The sequence below is a fragment of the Lathamus discolor genome, chromosome 3 (genome assembly GCF_037157495.1).
Source record: "Lathamus discolor isolate bLatDis1 chromosome 3, bLatDis1.hap1, whole genome shotgun sequence".
NCBI classification, from domain to species: Eukaryota; Metazoa; Chordata; class Aves; order Psittaciformes; family Psittacidae; genus Lathamus; species Lathamus discolor.
Window position 1 is genome coordinate 95,452,628 of NC_088886.1, and position 15,995 is coordinate 95,468,622.

Genomic DNA, 15,995 nt, shown 5'->3' on the forward strand with positions numbered 1-15,995 from the left:
TTGAGTTCAGAATTATAAGAGTGAAAATCTTACATATATAAAGTTGAGTGAAGGAATTGGCAAAATATTATTGAAAGGATATGAATGGTCTTGTTACGTAAACTTCCAGTGTCAGTTCAGTACTTAAGTTCATCCACAGCTCTCTGATATTTGGTAAAAACAGCCATTATATGAACTTTCTAAAGTCTCATACGGAATTCCTAACTTCTAATATTTCTAGTGAAATCCCAATTATCTTTGCATCAGTTTGTATCAGTTTCAGTCTCAACAGGATATATTTCACTAATTCAGTTTTATAGAAAGGTCAGGAGGAACATGGCTAGGTTGGGTGTTTTTCTAATCACTTTAACTGCATCTCTTAATTCCACATAAACCAAGCCTCATTCACCACAGAACAAATGAGAAAAAACAGTGCTGAATTAATGAGAGCTACATGGACATTTGAGTATAATTACACCAGAAGATAAGAGATGCTTTAAGCTGTGTTACAGAAGTCAGATGCTTAGAAATACAAAATTAACTAATGTCCAAAAACAGTCATCAGAAATCATATCATTTATGTTAAAATTACCAGTATATGAACTCTCATGTTTAAGTATAAGGACTTCTGATTTGGGGCTTATGCAGCTATTAACTAGATTGCTTACAAAGTATAAAATAATGTAAGCAGCAAGCACTGAAAAGACAAAGTTGAGAAGATCAGAATGCAGCAACATTATTCAGACTAAATGTGTTTAAAAAAACAGCTACCAAGAAATCAGTGAAAGAAGATTATCAGGAGGAAAAGTTACCGGATAACGTATAATGAATAGATTGAATGCCTACAAAGTACAAGTTAACACACTATGTTGAAGCCAAGCCACAGAATTATATATTCAACTGGTCTTTCAGCTGACTTTTAAAGATAAGGAACAAATAGTTAAATAAAAAAAATAATCTTATCTCTCATATTACCATTCAGGAAAGTATGGAGGTTAGTTATGCACTGTAGGTAGCTCAGGAAAACATGGACTAATGCTAAAGCAATGATCTTTTTGGACGCTACAAGTAGCATTTTTAAATGTCCCTTCTGCAAAGGAATACAAATGCCAGAAGACAGCATAAGTTAATTATGGGTTCCTTAAGCAGCTTGAGAGAAAGGGTTTTTTTTTTTCTTTTAGAACATTATTCTACATTCTATTAAAGATAAAACTGTAGAGTTTGGGTAGTCTTCGTTTGAGCATCCCTGGTAGTGTCCAACGCCAGGCTGGATCAGAGCTTTGAGCAACCTGGTCTAGTGGAAGGTGTCCCTGCACAGGGATTGGAACCAAATGATCTTTAAGGCTCCTTCCAACCCAAACCAGTCTATGATTCTATGATGCTATGTTCCCTGAGAATCTTGTCAGGGATATGTTCTTGATCTTAAATTATTTATTTTATTAGTAGTCTGGAAGAAAAGTAAAATCCACATTAATAAAGCTAAGCAGTGATACTAGAGGATGTAACGCTTGATAATGAAGAGAATAAGCTAGAGACAAGCAAGATGTGCATGTGTAGAACAGGATGGAACAAACATTTATTCATACGTAACTATAAACATAAGCCTTTTTTTCCCACCAAAGATGTATACCTGCTCAACCAAGTTTTTCTGCTCTGAAGGAGACAAGAGGAGAAAAGATGCAAGAGCTCAAAGTTATCCATCCAGATAAATTAAGAAGCACTTTAATTTAAAGCAGTGTAACTGGTAGCAGCTACGATATTAACTTGCAAGAGCTCCTCAACATTCACACAGTATGACTACTTTTGGGCTAAACCTGCCACTCATTCACAAAGGAGAAGTCAAGGTACACCCCTACCTATGCCCCTCCCAATCAGAGTAGAATAGAAAACAGAATAAATCTAGGGTCAATTTTCTATTCAGCATTCAGTATCACTCACACACAGTGATGGACTGGGAACAGAAAATGATTTATGTTTTCCAGTTTAGTTTGAATTCAGAGTTGCAGGGAAGCGAGTACACAGTTTCTACAAATGTCAGCTAGATGTCAGGAACTCATGACATTGAGAGTAGTACTGTCCTTGTGCTCCCGTGCTCCAATGCCCTCATTTGACTTATCAGTGGAGAAGAGAGAAACAGCATATTTCCACAACTGCATGCAACATTATTCCCAAGAATTCATTGCAGATGTTATGACAAATACGTATTCATCACAAAGTTACCTTTTGCTATCAACATTGTAACAACTCAAAAGCCTGTTGTGAAGTACCACTTTAACTGGTACGCTGACAAAACATAAGTACTCTGTGAAAACTGAACTGATAAGCGTATTGAGAAGAAAGCAAAAACTTCTTGTCTTCAATATAATAAAAATGTGATACAGTCCATTCAATAGCATATTACTGACAAATCACCACTCAGATTGAGTATTCAGAACTATACTCATTAAATTCATTCACTTATTTGAAGGTATTTGAAATTAACAAAGAAATGCTAATGCACACAGAATTACTGCGTCACACATACATAAAATACAATTCACCTATGAAATCTTACAGAAATTGGCGTCCACTATATAGAAAACAACTTATAACGTAAGTAAAATGACACAAAATGCATGAAAGCTGTATAAAATAAACTTTGTAAGAAAATATTGTAGAATTTGAATGTGTATGCAAATTTTTTGCCAATAGATGGCAGAAATGCACAATATTTCACCAACAAAATAATTGCAAATGATTACAAATTTAAGGTGCTAAGAAAGTGACAGTTTTGAGAGCTGTGAATGCATCAAAAGCCAGTAAATTATTATAAAGTTCTGGAGTTCATATTTCCTCGCTCACATTGCTATCCTTACAATTTAATCACCAGACCACTGCTCTGTGTCAGTATAACTTAGGTATTCCATTAAAATGCATGTTTTCCAAAAGGAATAGTGTTTTGCTGATTCAAATATGGTTTCAAGCTGAGCTGTTCTATATTTTTTTCTGTATCAAAAAAGGTCTGCAGGGTATTGAAACTAATGTTTTCACATCACAGATTTTTAACTAAAGCTTCATCTTGAAGCACACTTGCTGAATGGCCAGGAGGGAATCACACCATCAGCTTAACTATCTTAAAACACAACTTTTTTTCTCTAAAGCTATCTATCTCTTTTCACAGAGGTAAAGCAATTTCACTCTCCAACTCGCAAAAATAGCTGAATGACGACCAGAGATGTTGGAAACAGTCTTCTGAGACCAGGAATTGATAGTGAGACCACAAGCTTCATCCAAAATTAATCAAGATGTCTGTAAAGGGACCTGGACAGAATTTGAGCAAGACCTGGAAAAAACTATCTCTTCTTTTCCATAAGTGTGCTAATCACCATACACACAGAGATTTGTTCTCTGTGCTGTGCATGTGTCTATATTTGCATCTGTTGTCTGTGCTCTTTCCCCACTGTAAATCTTGAACTATTTTCTGAAGAAAAAATAATAATATAAAAAAAAAAGCACAGCTTCAGAGGCAACCTAGATTAAAGGGGATGTCAGGGAAGGATGATGAAAACTTCTTCATGACAATGAAATGTATTAAGAATCAAACTGTTTCTCTCACTCGATATTTTGTACAGTAGAACTGATGAATCACATGATCGGGAAAAGGAAATTAATCTTTAACTTCTCTGATTCACTAATATGAGACACTATCAAACCCATATATTAGGCTTTATTTAATCTCTGTAGTTCAAAGGCTAATTGTTCCATGTTTGCATGTCCTTGTAAATGTGAAGCCAAGATCATATTTTACATGTTTAATCTTCCTCTAACAATACCATCCTGCCAAGGCAATTTATTCCAATACAGTCTGCTCATAAAATCAGTATTTCCTTTTTAATAAGCATAAAAGAACATGATAAAAGGCATTTCAGCTATTTGAATTGCTTTAGCTATCACAAAAGATAGCATAATAGTTTTAAGAGATGTGTAGAATGTTTGTAAATCATTACTGAATACAGCTGGAAGACACTCATTTCTTGCAGGGCTCTCCAGCTTGGCAGACTGCAAGCTATTCAAAGGAACAAAGTAATTAGGTAGAAATTAACTGTCAAAATTACCTGTAAAATCTCAAGAGCCAGAAATTCCATCCTTTCTGTTATCATTTTTCCCTTTGGAAGATTATCTCCATTCCACAAAAGCCTGCACTTGAAGAAGGACAATAAGGAGAACCTTCCTCCTATCACTATCAGAAATTTTTTTGTATAGTGTTGTGCAAGAAATATTTATAATTTTATAAAGCATAGCTTTATGTGTAAGCATGTACACAAATGTTACTGTTCGCAAAACAGTGCTGGGAAAATGTCAAGGGGATTTAAACGAAAATGAACATCAGGAAACACACCAATGTTTGTAACTGTACAATTTTAAGTCAGTGAGTGAGAAATTTTCATACTGACTGCAAAGCAACGAAATAACGTATATCACTGAATTACAGATTCATTAAAATTTTCTTCCCTTTCTCTACTACCCCCCAATCTTTCAATAATATGTAGATCATTCCATGTGCCAGCTGTATTCTACTCATGTACTTCCCTTTCTCACACTACCCTATGCTAGCAAAAATTATACCCTAGAAATCTCTTCTGAAGGATTTATTAAATCTCAAAATTTGATATTTTACAGGTTTAAGGTACTATTGGTTCTTTAACTGTACATTAGATAGTGAACATCTGAGCATTCCTAGAAACATTTCAATGGAAAAGCATAATCTGGCCCGTTTTGCACATTGAATTTTGATTGTATACTGAAATCTAGGCGTAAGATTTATGAATACTGATAGATTTTTTTTTTATATACAGCATTTAAGACACAAAAATACATTTTATGAACACAAAAGGGTAGCAGGGAAAGTGGAAGGCCTTGCATACTTAGAATCACATAATAGATGAATGGTGGCATTTTTCAACTAGCATAAGAAAAGAAAAAAACCCCCAACTTTCCCCTGTAGCACATTAAAAGATGGTATGTTCAGACCACATGTGCTATGCTATACTTCACATCTTTCTATAAGCATCTAGTGCTCTGAAGACAAAGTTTATTTTTGAGTTAGTATAGCTTGGGTTTTTTTAAATACTGTTTAAACTGTGTGTTTGTACTTTATTGTCAGTTAGGTAAACCAGGACAGTTCTTATGAACTCTTGAATTCAGGCAGCCACATTCTGGTGACATTCCTTCTGTCTATTAGTTAGATGAACTTATTACAGCTGAACTAACGTGAATCAATAGTGAAATAAACTGGAAAGATTTTGATGTACAATACATTCCAGACAATGCATTCTATTTGGGCTCCCAAATAATTTTTAAATTTAAGGCATATAAAGGAATCCTCCTTAAACGGTAATAAATTCTTAAAGCATTTAAAAAATTATTGGGATACACGGAATTCCAAACCTGTTAGATGGGTTTTGCATTGCCTAACATTAAGCACTCCCTATTTATTTGGCTTGCTAAAAAGATAAGCTCCTTATGAATCCTATTTCCACAGCAACACTTGGTGCAGGAACCAGAAATTACATGTTCTGAATCACCCTCTGCACAAGGATACATCATTAATTGCAAAAAAATATAAATAAATACATATACATATAAAAGGTGTTGTGGTTTAAGCCCAGCCGGTAACTCAGAACCACACAGCTGCTCTCTCACTCCCCCTTAACACTCCTCCCTTCTTTCTTCCCCCCAGCTCCTGGAGGGATGGGGAGGAGAATTGAAAGAATGTAACTCCCACGGGTTGAGATAAGAACAGCCCAGTAACTAAGGTATAACACAAACCACTACTGCTACCACCAATAGTAATAATGATAAGGGAAATAACAAGGGAAGAGAATACAACTGCTCACCACCCACCAACCAATACCCAGCCCAACCTGAGCAGTTGGGCTGAGCATGAGACTCACAAAGTCCTTGGTCAGTCTAAACATTTGAGCAGTAATTAAGGTATAACACAAATCACTACTGCTACCACCAATAATAATAATGATAAGAGAAATAACAAGGGAAGAGAATATGATACCACCCACCGAAACAAGCCCAACCGAGAAGAGAGTGCCCTTCCGGGTAACTCCCAGTTACACCCTGGGCATGATGTGCTGTGGTATGGAATACCTCTTGGGCTAGTTTGGGTTAGGTGCCCTGTCTCTGCTTCTACCCGGCTTCCTTCCTCCCTCTGTTTTTCAGTTGGGGTATAGCTGGCCTCAGATCCTCTGTATCCCCGACTCCAAAAGCTGAGGGGACAACCTCAGGTCTCCCCTGGAGCTTTCTGCCAGAGACTCCAGGTAGGACCACTCTCCCTGGCTGCGGTGTACAGTACATTTTTTACATCTGGCCAAGTCTGGACTGGTCCAAGGGCCACTGCATGAACTATCATATAATTTGATCAAAGGCTTGCTGTTGCTCAGGGCCCCATTTAAAATTATTTTTCTTCTGGGTCACATGATAAAGAGGGCTTACAATCAAACTGTAATTTGGGATGTGCATTCTCCAGAACCACACAATAACCCAAGAAAGCTTGTGTTTCTTTCTTATTAGTTGGTGGAGACATTGCTGTTATTTTGTTGATCATTTTATGGCAAAACCAGCTTTCAACAGGATTTGGATTATTTTCCTCCCTTTCTCAAAGACTTCTTCCCCTGTATCACCCCACACAATAATGTCATCAGTGTACTGCAGGTGTTCTGGAGCTTGCCCCTGTTACAGTGCAGTCTGGATTAGTCCATGGCAGATGGTAGGGTGTGCTTCCACCCCTGAGGTAGTCTGTTCCAAGTGTAGCGGACACCCCTCCAAGTAAAAGCAAACTGCAGCCTGCACTCTGCTGCCAAAGGAATTGAGAAAAATTCATTGGCAATATCAATGGTGGCATACTACTTGGCTGCCTTTGATTACAGTTCATACTGAAGTTCTACCACGTCCGGTACAGCAGGTACTCAGTGGTGTGACTTCAGGCCACGATATTCTACTGTTAGTCTCCACTCTCCATTAGACTTTCACACTGGCCATATGGGGCTATTAAAGGGTGAGTGGGTCCTACTGATCACTCCTTGACTCTCCAGTCTACAGATCAGCTTATGGATGGGAGTCAGGGAGTCCTGGTTGGCACTGTAATGCCGCCGGTGCACTGTTGTGGTTGCAATTGGCACTTCTTGATCTTCGACTTTCAGCAACCCCACAACAGAAGGATCCTCTGAGAGACCAGGCAAGGTGGAGAGCTGCTCAATTTCCTCAGTCTCCAAAGCAGCAATACCAAAAGCCCATCGGTACCCTTTTGGGTCTTTGAAGTACCCTCTCCTGAGGTCGTCTATGCCGAGGATGCATGGAGCCTCTGGACCAGTCACAATGGGGTGCTTTTGCCATTTCCTCCCACTTAGGCTGATTTCAGCCTCCAGTACAGTCAACTCTTGGGATCCTCCTGTCACTCCAGAAATATAGATGGGTTCCACCCCTTGACAGCTTGATGGCATCAGGGTACACTGTGCACCAGTATATACTAGAGTCTTATACTTCTGTGGGACTGATGTGCCAGGCCATCTGATCCACACAGTCCAGTAAATCCAATTGTCCCCTACCTCCACCTGGCTGGAGGCAGGGCCCCCCTAATAGTCATCACAATGTTGGACACTTAAGTCTTGTAGAAAGGGATTATTCTTCTTAATCACGGGAGCTGGAGTAAAAACAGCTCTTCCACTCCATCTGGGAATCTGCTCACCAGAGACTGAAGCCACAGCTTTCATGGGATGATCAGCCTTGACCTTTGTTCTCCAATTCAAGCACCCGTTCCTCCAGAGATGAGGTAGGTTTTCCATCCCACTTCGTCATGTCTTCCCTGTGATCCCACAGGTAAAACCATAGGGTGGCCCGTGGCATATGTCTTCTTTATCTTCTCTCTCAAGCAGTAGGATGCCTTTTGTTAATAGCTGAGATGTGTGTTCGTACACATGAGGAGCTGGATAGATCAGATAGATCATCTCTCAATTGTCTGAGATCCTGGGACAGTTTTTCCACAGCTGAGATGATGGAAGGGGTGAGGTTGTCTTCGAACTCTCGGAGTTTATGAATCATTTAATCCACTGTTAGTGGTACTATGTCATCCCAGGTTACTGTTGCCAATGAATGGGCATATGATGACAGGCATTACGTATAAATTTCCACCACATGGGTCGTGTGCATTCTACTTCATCTGGATCTATGGGTGCATCCCCGGCATTCAGCTTGATGTGATAGATCATCTCTACAATGGCCGGTTCCCTCAGAGACTGGATGCGTTTCTCTAGAGTAGCCTACTTGGCTGAACAACTCATAACATTGTCCTTGTATGGAAACTTTTCTTTCACAGCTGTCAAGAGCAGCCTCCAAAGAGTGAAGGACTTTTTCTCTCTTGCAATTGCTTTGTCAATTCCCCCTTCCCTAGCAAGTGATCCCAGCTGCTTGGCTTCTCTACCTTCTAGTTCGTGACCGTCGGCCCCATTATCCCAGCATCAGAGCAACCAGGTGATGATGTGCTCCCCTGGTTGACAGGTAAAATCTTTTTGCATATTCCACAGCTCGGTTGAGGTCTGAGGTCAAGAAGCCACCTCTTCTTCTTCTTCCTCTGATTCATGTGATGGTGACTTCTGATCAGATGCTGTCCCGGGTAGTAAGTGCATTGCTATTGCTTCTTCACCTTGTTTCTTCATCTTTCTTGTCTTTTCTTGCTTTTCCCCTTGTATACATGGGCAGCTGATATTTGCACGAATTGGTCCTCTGCTTTAGCTGCAGTGATCATCACTGTGGTTGGAGTATCTGCAGTATCTGTTGTCGGGGTTTGGGTAGCTGCTGTACTTGTCGTTGGGGTTGGCATAGCTGCTGTGCTTGGAGCTGGAGTAGCTGCGCTGTCTGCTGCTTTGCCTTCAGATCCAGGGACATTTTTTTTCCTTTTGAAGGTGCTGGATAGTGTTGAACAAGGCCCTGTAAGCATAGGCCAAGCCCCAGCATGTTGCCATGATTTGTTCGTCTCTGGTATGGCCAGAATGACAACACACCTCATTTAAGTGTTTTACTAATTTTTCTGGATTTTGCACTTGTTCGGTGGTGAAATTCCAAAGCACTGGAGGGGCCCACTGGCCTAGATACTTGCCCATACTATCCCACACACCCTGCCACTCATGACTGTCCAGCCTCAGGGAAAATCTCTTGGTCCTCCTATATCATCGTCTAACCCTAGACAAGACCTAAACCCAACTCTGCTTAACTCTCGATATCAGATGAAATGGTCGTGGGTAAAACACACTCTGTATGCATGCCAACATGGTGATCCCCATCACAATCAGCGGGCAGGTCTCAAGGGTACCTAAAGGCCATTCAAAACTTTCAGAACTCTCAAATGATGCTGTAAACGGGCTGGTGGGGGGTGCTGAAAACGTAAGGGAATGTCCCCTTCACGGGTTGACTACCCAAGGAGGGGAAAAAAGATGTGTAATTGCTAAACACTTCTATTGTATATCTCCCAAAGTATATAGGTGGTGACCACACTGGGAATGCAAGCCAGATCAGTTTCATGATCAATGATTCTATTGTATTACAAGTCACTACTATAAAGTACAACAAAACAAGAACCTTAGCCCAAGGCCCCCAGCCGAAAAACACTAACACAGCAAATACCTGCTGTAAGTAAGGTATGACATGCTGAAACTGTGAGATCAGAAGCAACAAGTTTGAGAGCCAATAAATCAGCATTGTGACGAGTGACTATTAATACGAAACAATGAATGCTTATCACAAATACAATTAGACACACTCTGGTCAGATCTGTTGTTATCTCAACCCTTCATGCCCCTGCTGGGCTTAAACCACGACAAAGGAAAAGTAGGCATCAAGCCTGAAGCTGTAAATGTGGTCTGAATACCCTCTTTTCACCTCCACTCACCCAGTTCTGCCACTGTATTACCTACATTATGTTCAAAGTATATGAGCTCCACAGGCAGAGTAATTTTTGCCATCTCTTTAGATGGTGTAAAGGAAAAGACAATCTTCATTAACACAATTCAGTGTATTTGCTTAAAAAAATCTTTCATTACAGCATATGAAAATTATAACTTGCTGATCTAAATTACAGCTATGTTAGAGACCCCAGTAATTCACATTTTTTAATTACTGAATTATTTCACTAAGGATGATTTTAACTAAGGTGAAAACTCCTTTGGAATATACACAGTGGAAGTAGGTGCAAAACTCAAACATTGTAAATAAGCTGACTACATTAAAAAAATTCTGCGGCTCAGCCAGTGATAAATGTCTCAGGGTGATTCAGTTAAAAAAAAACGAGAAGAGGTACTATAAACAAGAAATCAAGAAAAAGTGACATTGGTGTAATTAAGAGAGATGGAAATCCTTTCAACCATATGAATAAATGTAAGTATGCTTAACTCCGCCTGCAAAATGACATAAGTCTTGTAAAACTATCCATCAGAAACTGCTAAATGGGCAAACTCATTATTCCTGTTGGTACTGTTAAATTGCTGTGTCACCATGAGTCAGTCAATTATGCAGTCACTTTCACAAAGGGCGTTCATCTCAAATAATTATCTCTTTACCTCATTTCCCAAATTTTGCGGGTTTGCTATTTTCTCATCTCACAATGCTTTTCTATGGATCCTGTGATTCTAATACTTGCTCTTAGATATCTTTCATCGCCAATGATTTCAATCTCAAAGTTCTGGGAAACTCTGATATGCATTCAAGTGTGAAAATATATCCCTTGAATTCATATAATACAAAGAATCTGGGATTGAGTTATAGCTAGTAAAATCAACAATTTTCTTTTAAACATAAGCTTGTTATTTATTTACATACCTTCTTTTTTTTATTTGATTTTCTATCATAATATGGAACTATATAGCTTTTTCTACTTCAGAAAGCATTACTTAGTTTTACATACACAAAGGAAGTATGTGATAAAGACAGTAATCGTACAAGGATGTGTAGGGATCTTTTTTGGCTGTTTTACTGCTTTCTTCTTTGGCATATTAAAAACCACTGATGCATATAGTATGAACTCAAACATAGTTATACATTTATTAATCTCTTTTTGTACAAGAGCAATTCATTAATAATTTTAGCATCTTTGCACTTATGTACCAAGTTGAAAATATTGTAATACTATAAAAGATCTTCTGTTTTATTTTTCTTTCCATATCAAACATTGAGCATGACCACTCTCTTCATTTTTCAGGAACAATGAGTGCCTGTATTTCTGAAGAAATGGATTGTTAAATTGTGAGATTTCATATGTTATCTAATTTTAGGAAGTTTTCCCTGAATAAAAACTTCCAAGTTTTGACCTTCACTTTAAGTAACTGGAAAGGATATACAATTTGTACGAGAAACTTCCTATGCCACATTACGGGTGTTGTTTAATTGATTTATTTTGTCTGCTCTGCTTAATTTTGTATTTCCTTTTATACATGGCATATTCTTTTCTAATGTATTCCTGGCAGTCATACACAAATGTTAAGCTCAGTAAGTATCTGAACAAATCTTCCAAACCTGTTGTTTCAGTGGATTTAAAATTTAACAAATGTGAAGAACATTTGTTGATTTCACTGTTAACAATGATTCATGGCAATCCAGTTCAGTGAATAAATAAATGATCTGGATCACCTGTTCAGGTTGTAAGCTGAGACACTTGCATCAAATGCCCACTTTTATAAAAACAGCCTGATGTTACACAGTATTTCCAAGCTGGAGTTCACCACCACTTAGTGTAGGATATTATATTAATGATTAACAAGAAAACTGACCTAATAAGTGCTTTTTCTGATCTAACCCAGCCATCTGCTGAAACGTGAAATTCATTGCAAAAACAACTTGATAACATTCTTCTGCTTACACAATGCCACAAGATGAAATTCTCCATCAACATGTGCAAAGTTTCAGTATTTTTGTAACATCTATTAAAAGGAAAAGCTATTTTACTTACCAAGCCAACTTCTGTTCAAATATACTGACACAAACACTGGAGGGACTGTGAAGAAATCTACTACTGAGTTAACTTCTAGCCAAAACCATAGCTTGTCATTGGCTGCTATGAACTGAAAAAAAAAAAAAAAAGAGGGGGAGGGATGAAAGAATCAGATTATGCTCATGGCACCTGCAAGCATGGGCAGTATTTTTTATTCTAAAATATCAAACGCCAACAGTTAGTGGTGCAGCAACTGATGTTTTAATTCAGTCCAGACAAAATGACATATCTCACTAGAAAGAAGTTTGTACTGTGCATTGCTTATAACCACATTATGATTAAAATCAAAGACAGAAAACTTAAGTAAGAAGATCATTTATATGATGAGTTGTAATAGCTATACTTAAAAAAAAATTATTTATTAGCAATGTACCAGTAATACTACAAAGCGTAGGTAAGTGTAAAATACTTCAGTCTATCACCTTTGCTCTGGCACACCAAACATGTTGGTAATACTCTCATCACATACCATAGTTTACAAACAGTCCCATTATCATCCTACCAAGAGGTAATCACCAGGATAACTCCTATAGAGCATAATTCAGGGCTGCAGCAGGATTTTAGTCCTTTGAATCTTGCCATGGATAAGGTCATTTCTCTCTCCTGACTACAAAATCAGCCTAGGAAATCTGGGAAACTTAGATGCCAAGGATTACCATAGTTTGAACTTACCTGTTCATCTATGTGCTTAAACAAGGTCAAACTACTATTCATATGCAAGTAATAAGTAAAACATATGCTTTCTATAATTATGAAATATAGATATACAAATAAATATAAAAATCTAGTGCATCATGAAGACATTTAATGGAGCAGTTTTACACATGCAAATCTTAAATCCTGTACTATTTCAAAACTAAAACATATTTCAAAACAGTGCTTTTATTTTCTGAACTACAGACAATATCCATTGTCTTTCTTCCAAAGCAAACACTGATATTCTCTTAATCTCCTAGCCTTAGAATTACTTTAAAACTTTAACAGAAAATGTTCATACCAAATTTTCTGGAATCACAGCTATAGTATTGGAAGGGGGAATCTACTGATGTCAAGAGCATTGAAATCATACTTAAACAAAAGACAGACAACATGAGCAGCATCTGCCTCAGTGAAGACCCAAAGGTAAAACTTAATTGACATTTTGTTAGTCTGTATTACTTTGTACTAACTCACCAGCATGAAAACTGAAGAAAAACACGCAGAAGCTTTTGTTTCCCTTCTGCTGAATTTAGTACTTACAATATTTGGAACTAAAACCTTTCTAAGAAGTCAGATCAACACATTCATAACCTGCAAATATGTGCACTAATCAGCATTTTATCTTTCTATAAGGCACAACCTTTAGGCTTTCAAAAAGGTTAAAGTGTGCTATTCAACAATGAAAATAAAATCTGTTGAATGTAAAGGCCACTTATACTTTTCTGCGGAAGTATTTGAACAGTTACTCATTTAGGTAATTAGCAACTAATAAAAGCCTATTTCATTACAGAACAAAGCACTAGCACAATTCTGTCACTTCCAAACAAGGATTACTTCCATATGTGCCATATCTCTGCCTGACTAATGCTTGATTATGTGCTAAATCCTGCAATTTGGACTTAGTCTTCATCAGCTTGCAGACTTGACATCTGAGTTCTCATATAGCTGGATACCAGTCAATAAAGATTTTTAAATGGATATATGTGCGTTTGAACACAATCATCTTCCAGAACTGAAAATAAGGTAATATTTATATGATTTTAGTTGCAACATCATTTCAGGGAGAACAGGCGGAGAAGGATGAGATTTCAAAATATTTCTTAAAATCTTTATTTTGCAAGTGAGTCCTCACAGGAGATATTTATCAGAGGAAAAAAAAAAAGTAAAATGTAAAATAGCTAATGGTAGGGACGCTTATTACATGCCTAGCAAATTCATTATTGATCCAGTTATTCCATCCACACAACCAAGTACCAACTTTTCCTTATGAAATCCTGTTTGTTTCAGCAGGACTTCTTGGAGAACTGAAGTAACATGTATATTAGCACTTTAATTTAAAGAGTACTAATCTGAAATTAATCCTTATCATCCCCACTTATCACACTTCAGTTTGAATCACAAAGTGGTTTTGGGTAACACAAAGATTTGTTTTGGTTAAACCTAAAACTGAAAAAGGAGTTCTGGCAGTGCATCTCACCTACTGTAACTGGTAAAGTGAGTTCAGTCCACAGTTCCCAAGTGGACTTTACATCACCCTCTCCGCCCTTCCAAAAAAAAATACAGTGCGGGCATCACAGTATTAGCATCCACTTCCTGTATATTCTCTCTTATTGTGCTCTGCTTCTTAATAATGTAGCCTAAGTTACTGCCTTGAGTAAGTAAGAGTGGCCAGCATGTAATAGCTTGGAGAAGAGGAGACTGAGGGGTGACCTCATCAGTGTTTACAAATATGTAAAGGGTAGGTGTCAGGATGATGGAGCTAGGCTTTTTTCAGTGATATCCAGTGATAGGACAAGGGGCAATGGGTGTAAACTGGAGCATAGGAAGTTCCACGTTAACATCAGGAAGAACTTCTTTACTGTAAGAGTGACAGAGCACTGGAACAGGTTGCCCAGGGGGGTTGTGGAGTCTCCTACACTGGAGATATTCAAGGCCCGCCTGGACAAGTTCCTGTGTGATGTACTGTAGGTTACCCTGCTCTTGCAGGGGGGTTGGACTAGATGATCTTTTGAGGTCCCTTCCAACCCTTGGGATTCTGTAATTTTAACTCTCTTGGTAAGAACATACAACCTTATCACTAGCACAAAATTTCCCGAGCATTTGGATACTTCTAAAATAAGGGTTCTTGGAAGTTCACAAGTACCATGCATTGAACCTGTGATGCCAAAAAGTTAACCTATATTGCAGGCCTAGTGGACACTACAAAAGACCCACAAATCCTTAAGCATTAGGGTTTATTACACTGTATGGTTTTAAAATACATCTTAGAATGCATACATAGTAGAGCAAATACTGTGGGAATTTATATATTTAGCCAAAGACTGCACCTAGACTAGGCAATGAAATAACTTAGATTTGCAACAAAATTCCTCATTGGATCATCAGAAAAGGCTGGTTAAGTTGGTTGGAAGTGAAATAGGAGGAACTCAACTACCATTGTGACATAGGAGCTCCTATGATTCAGGAGCAAAATGGACAATGTTCAGGAGGCAGTACTTGTACCAAATTTAAAGAAAGTCTGCCACTGTGGCAGACTTTCTGCTCAAATGAGGTTTTCCTGCTAGTTCTGTTATGTTTCAGGTTTGTTTTTTTTTTTCCCTGATTTTCCAATTAACAACAAGCAAAGTTAGTTTTCAAAATGTTTTTTAAAATAAAACAACAAAACAACCACAAACAAATAAAATTCCCCAAACCCAACAGCTTGAAATCCAAGTGTTACTGGCCCAAACTTTTAACAGTGCCTACTTTTTTCAGATGTGCCAACTTTTAGATCCTAGAACAGCATTACTTAGTTTTCAGAAAGTGTTAATTTCAAGGATAAACACTTCAGTATATTGGCTAATATTTCAAGTTCCTCAAAACATTCATGACCAGTCTGGGAAAGTAGATGTGCGTAAAACTGAATACAGCAGCTCTACCAGCTGTTATCTCAAACTTCAACTGCCAAAGACATATCTAGCAGTAGAGGAATAAATCGAGTATTCACTAGGCTTGCTGAGGTAGCTATCACTCTATCGAGAACACTGAAACTAGCTACAACATCACTGAATTATAATAGTTTTCCCTTTCTGCCGCACAATAATATTCTGGAACAGACAGCTTAGCTTATAAACTGCTGGTCTCCTTAGTGACCTTAGATGCTTATTACTATTACCTAAATGCCCTCAAGCAAATTCTTCACTCATGAGTTTCAGAAATCAGCTTAATTTTGTCCAGCCATTGTAAAGCCAGGCTGTTTCGAAATACTCCTGTCTAATAGCTATATTCACTCCCTGACCCATGACATCAA

General features: G+C 38.0%; 1 protein-coding gene across 6 annotated transcripts in view; it reads right to left on the bottom strand.

The window, feature by feature from the left end:
• Window positions 1-15,995, bottom strand: part of KCNMA1 (potassium calcium-activated channel subfamily M alpha 1) — a 496,510-nt gene that overhangs the window by 185,300 nt on the left and 295,215 nt on the right. For all 6 annotated transcript variants that reach the window (XM_065670697.1, XM_065670696.1, XM_065670698.1 and 3 more), the window contains one exon: window positions 11,966-12,077. In XM_065670697.1, coding sequence (XP_065526769.1) covers window positions 11,966-12,077 — 112 coding nt within the window. The remainder of the gene's footprint in view (window positions 1-11,965; window positions 12,078-15,995) is intronic.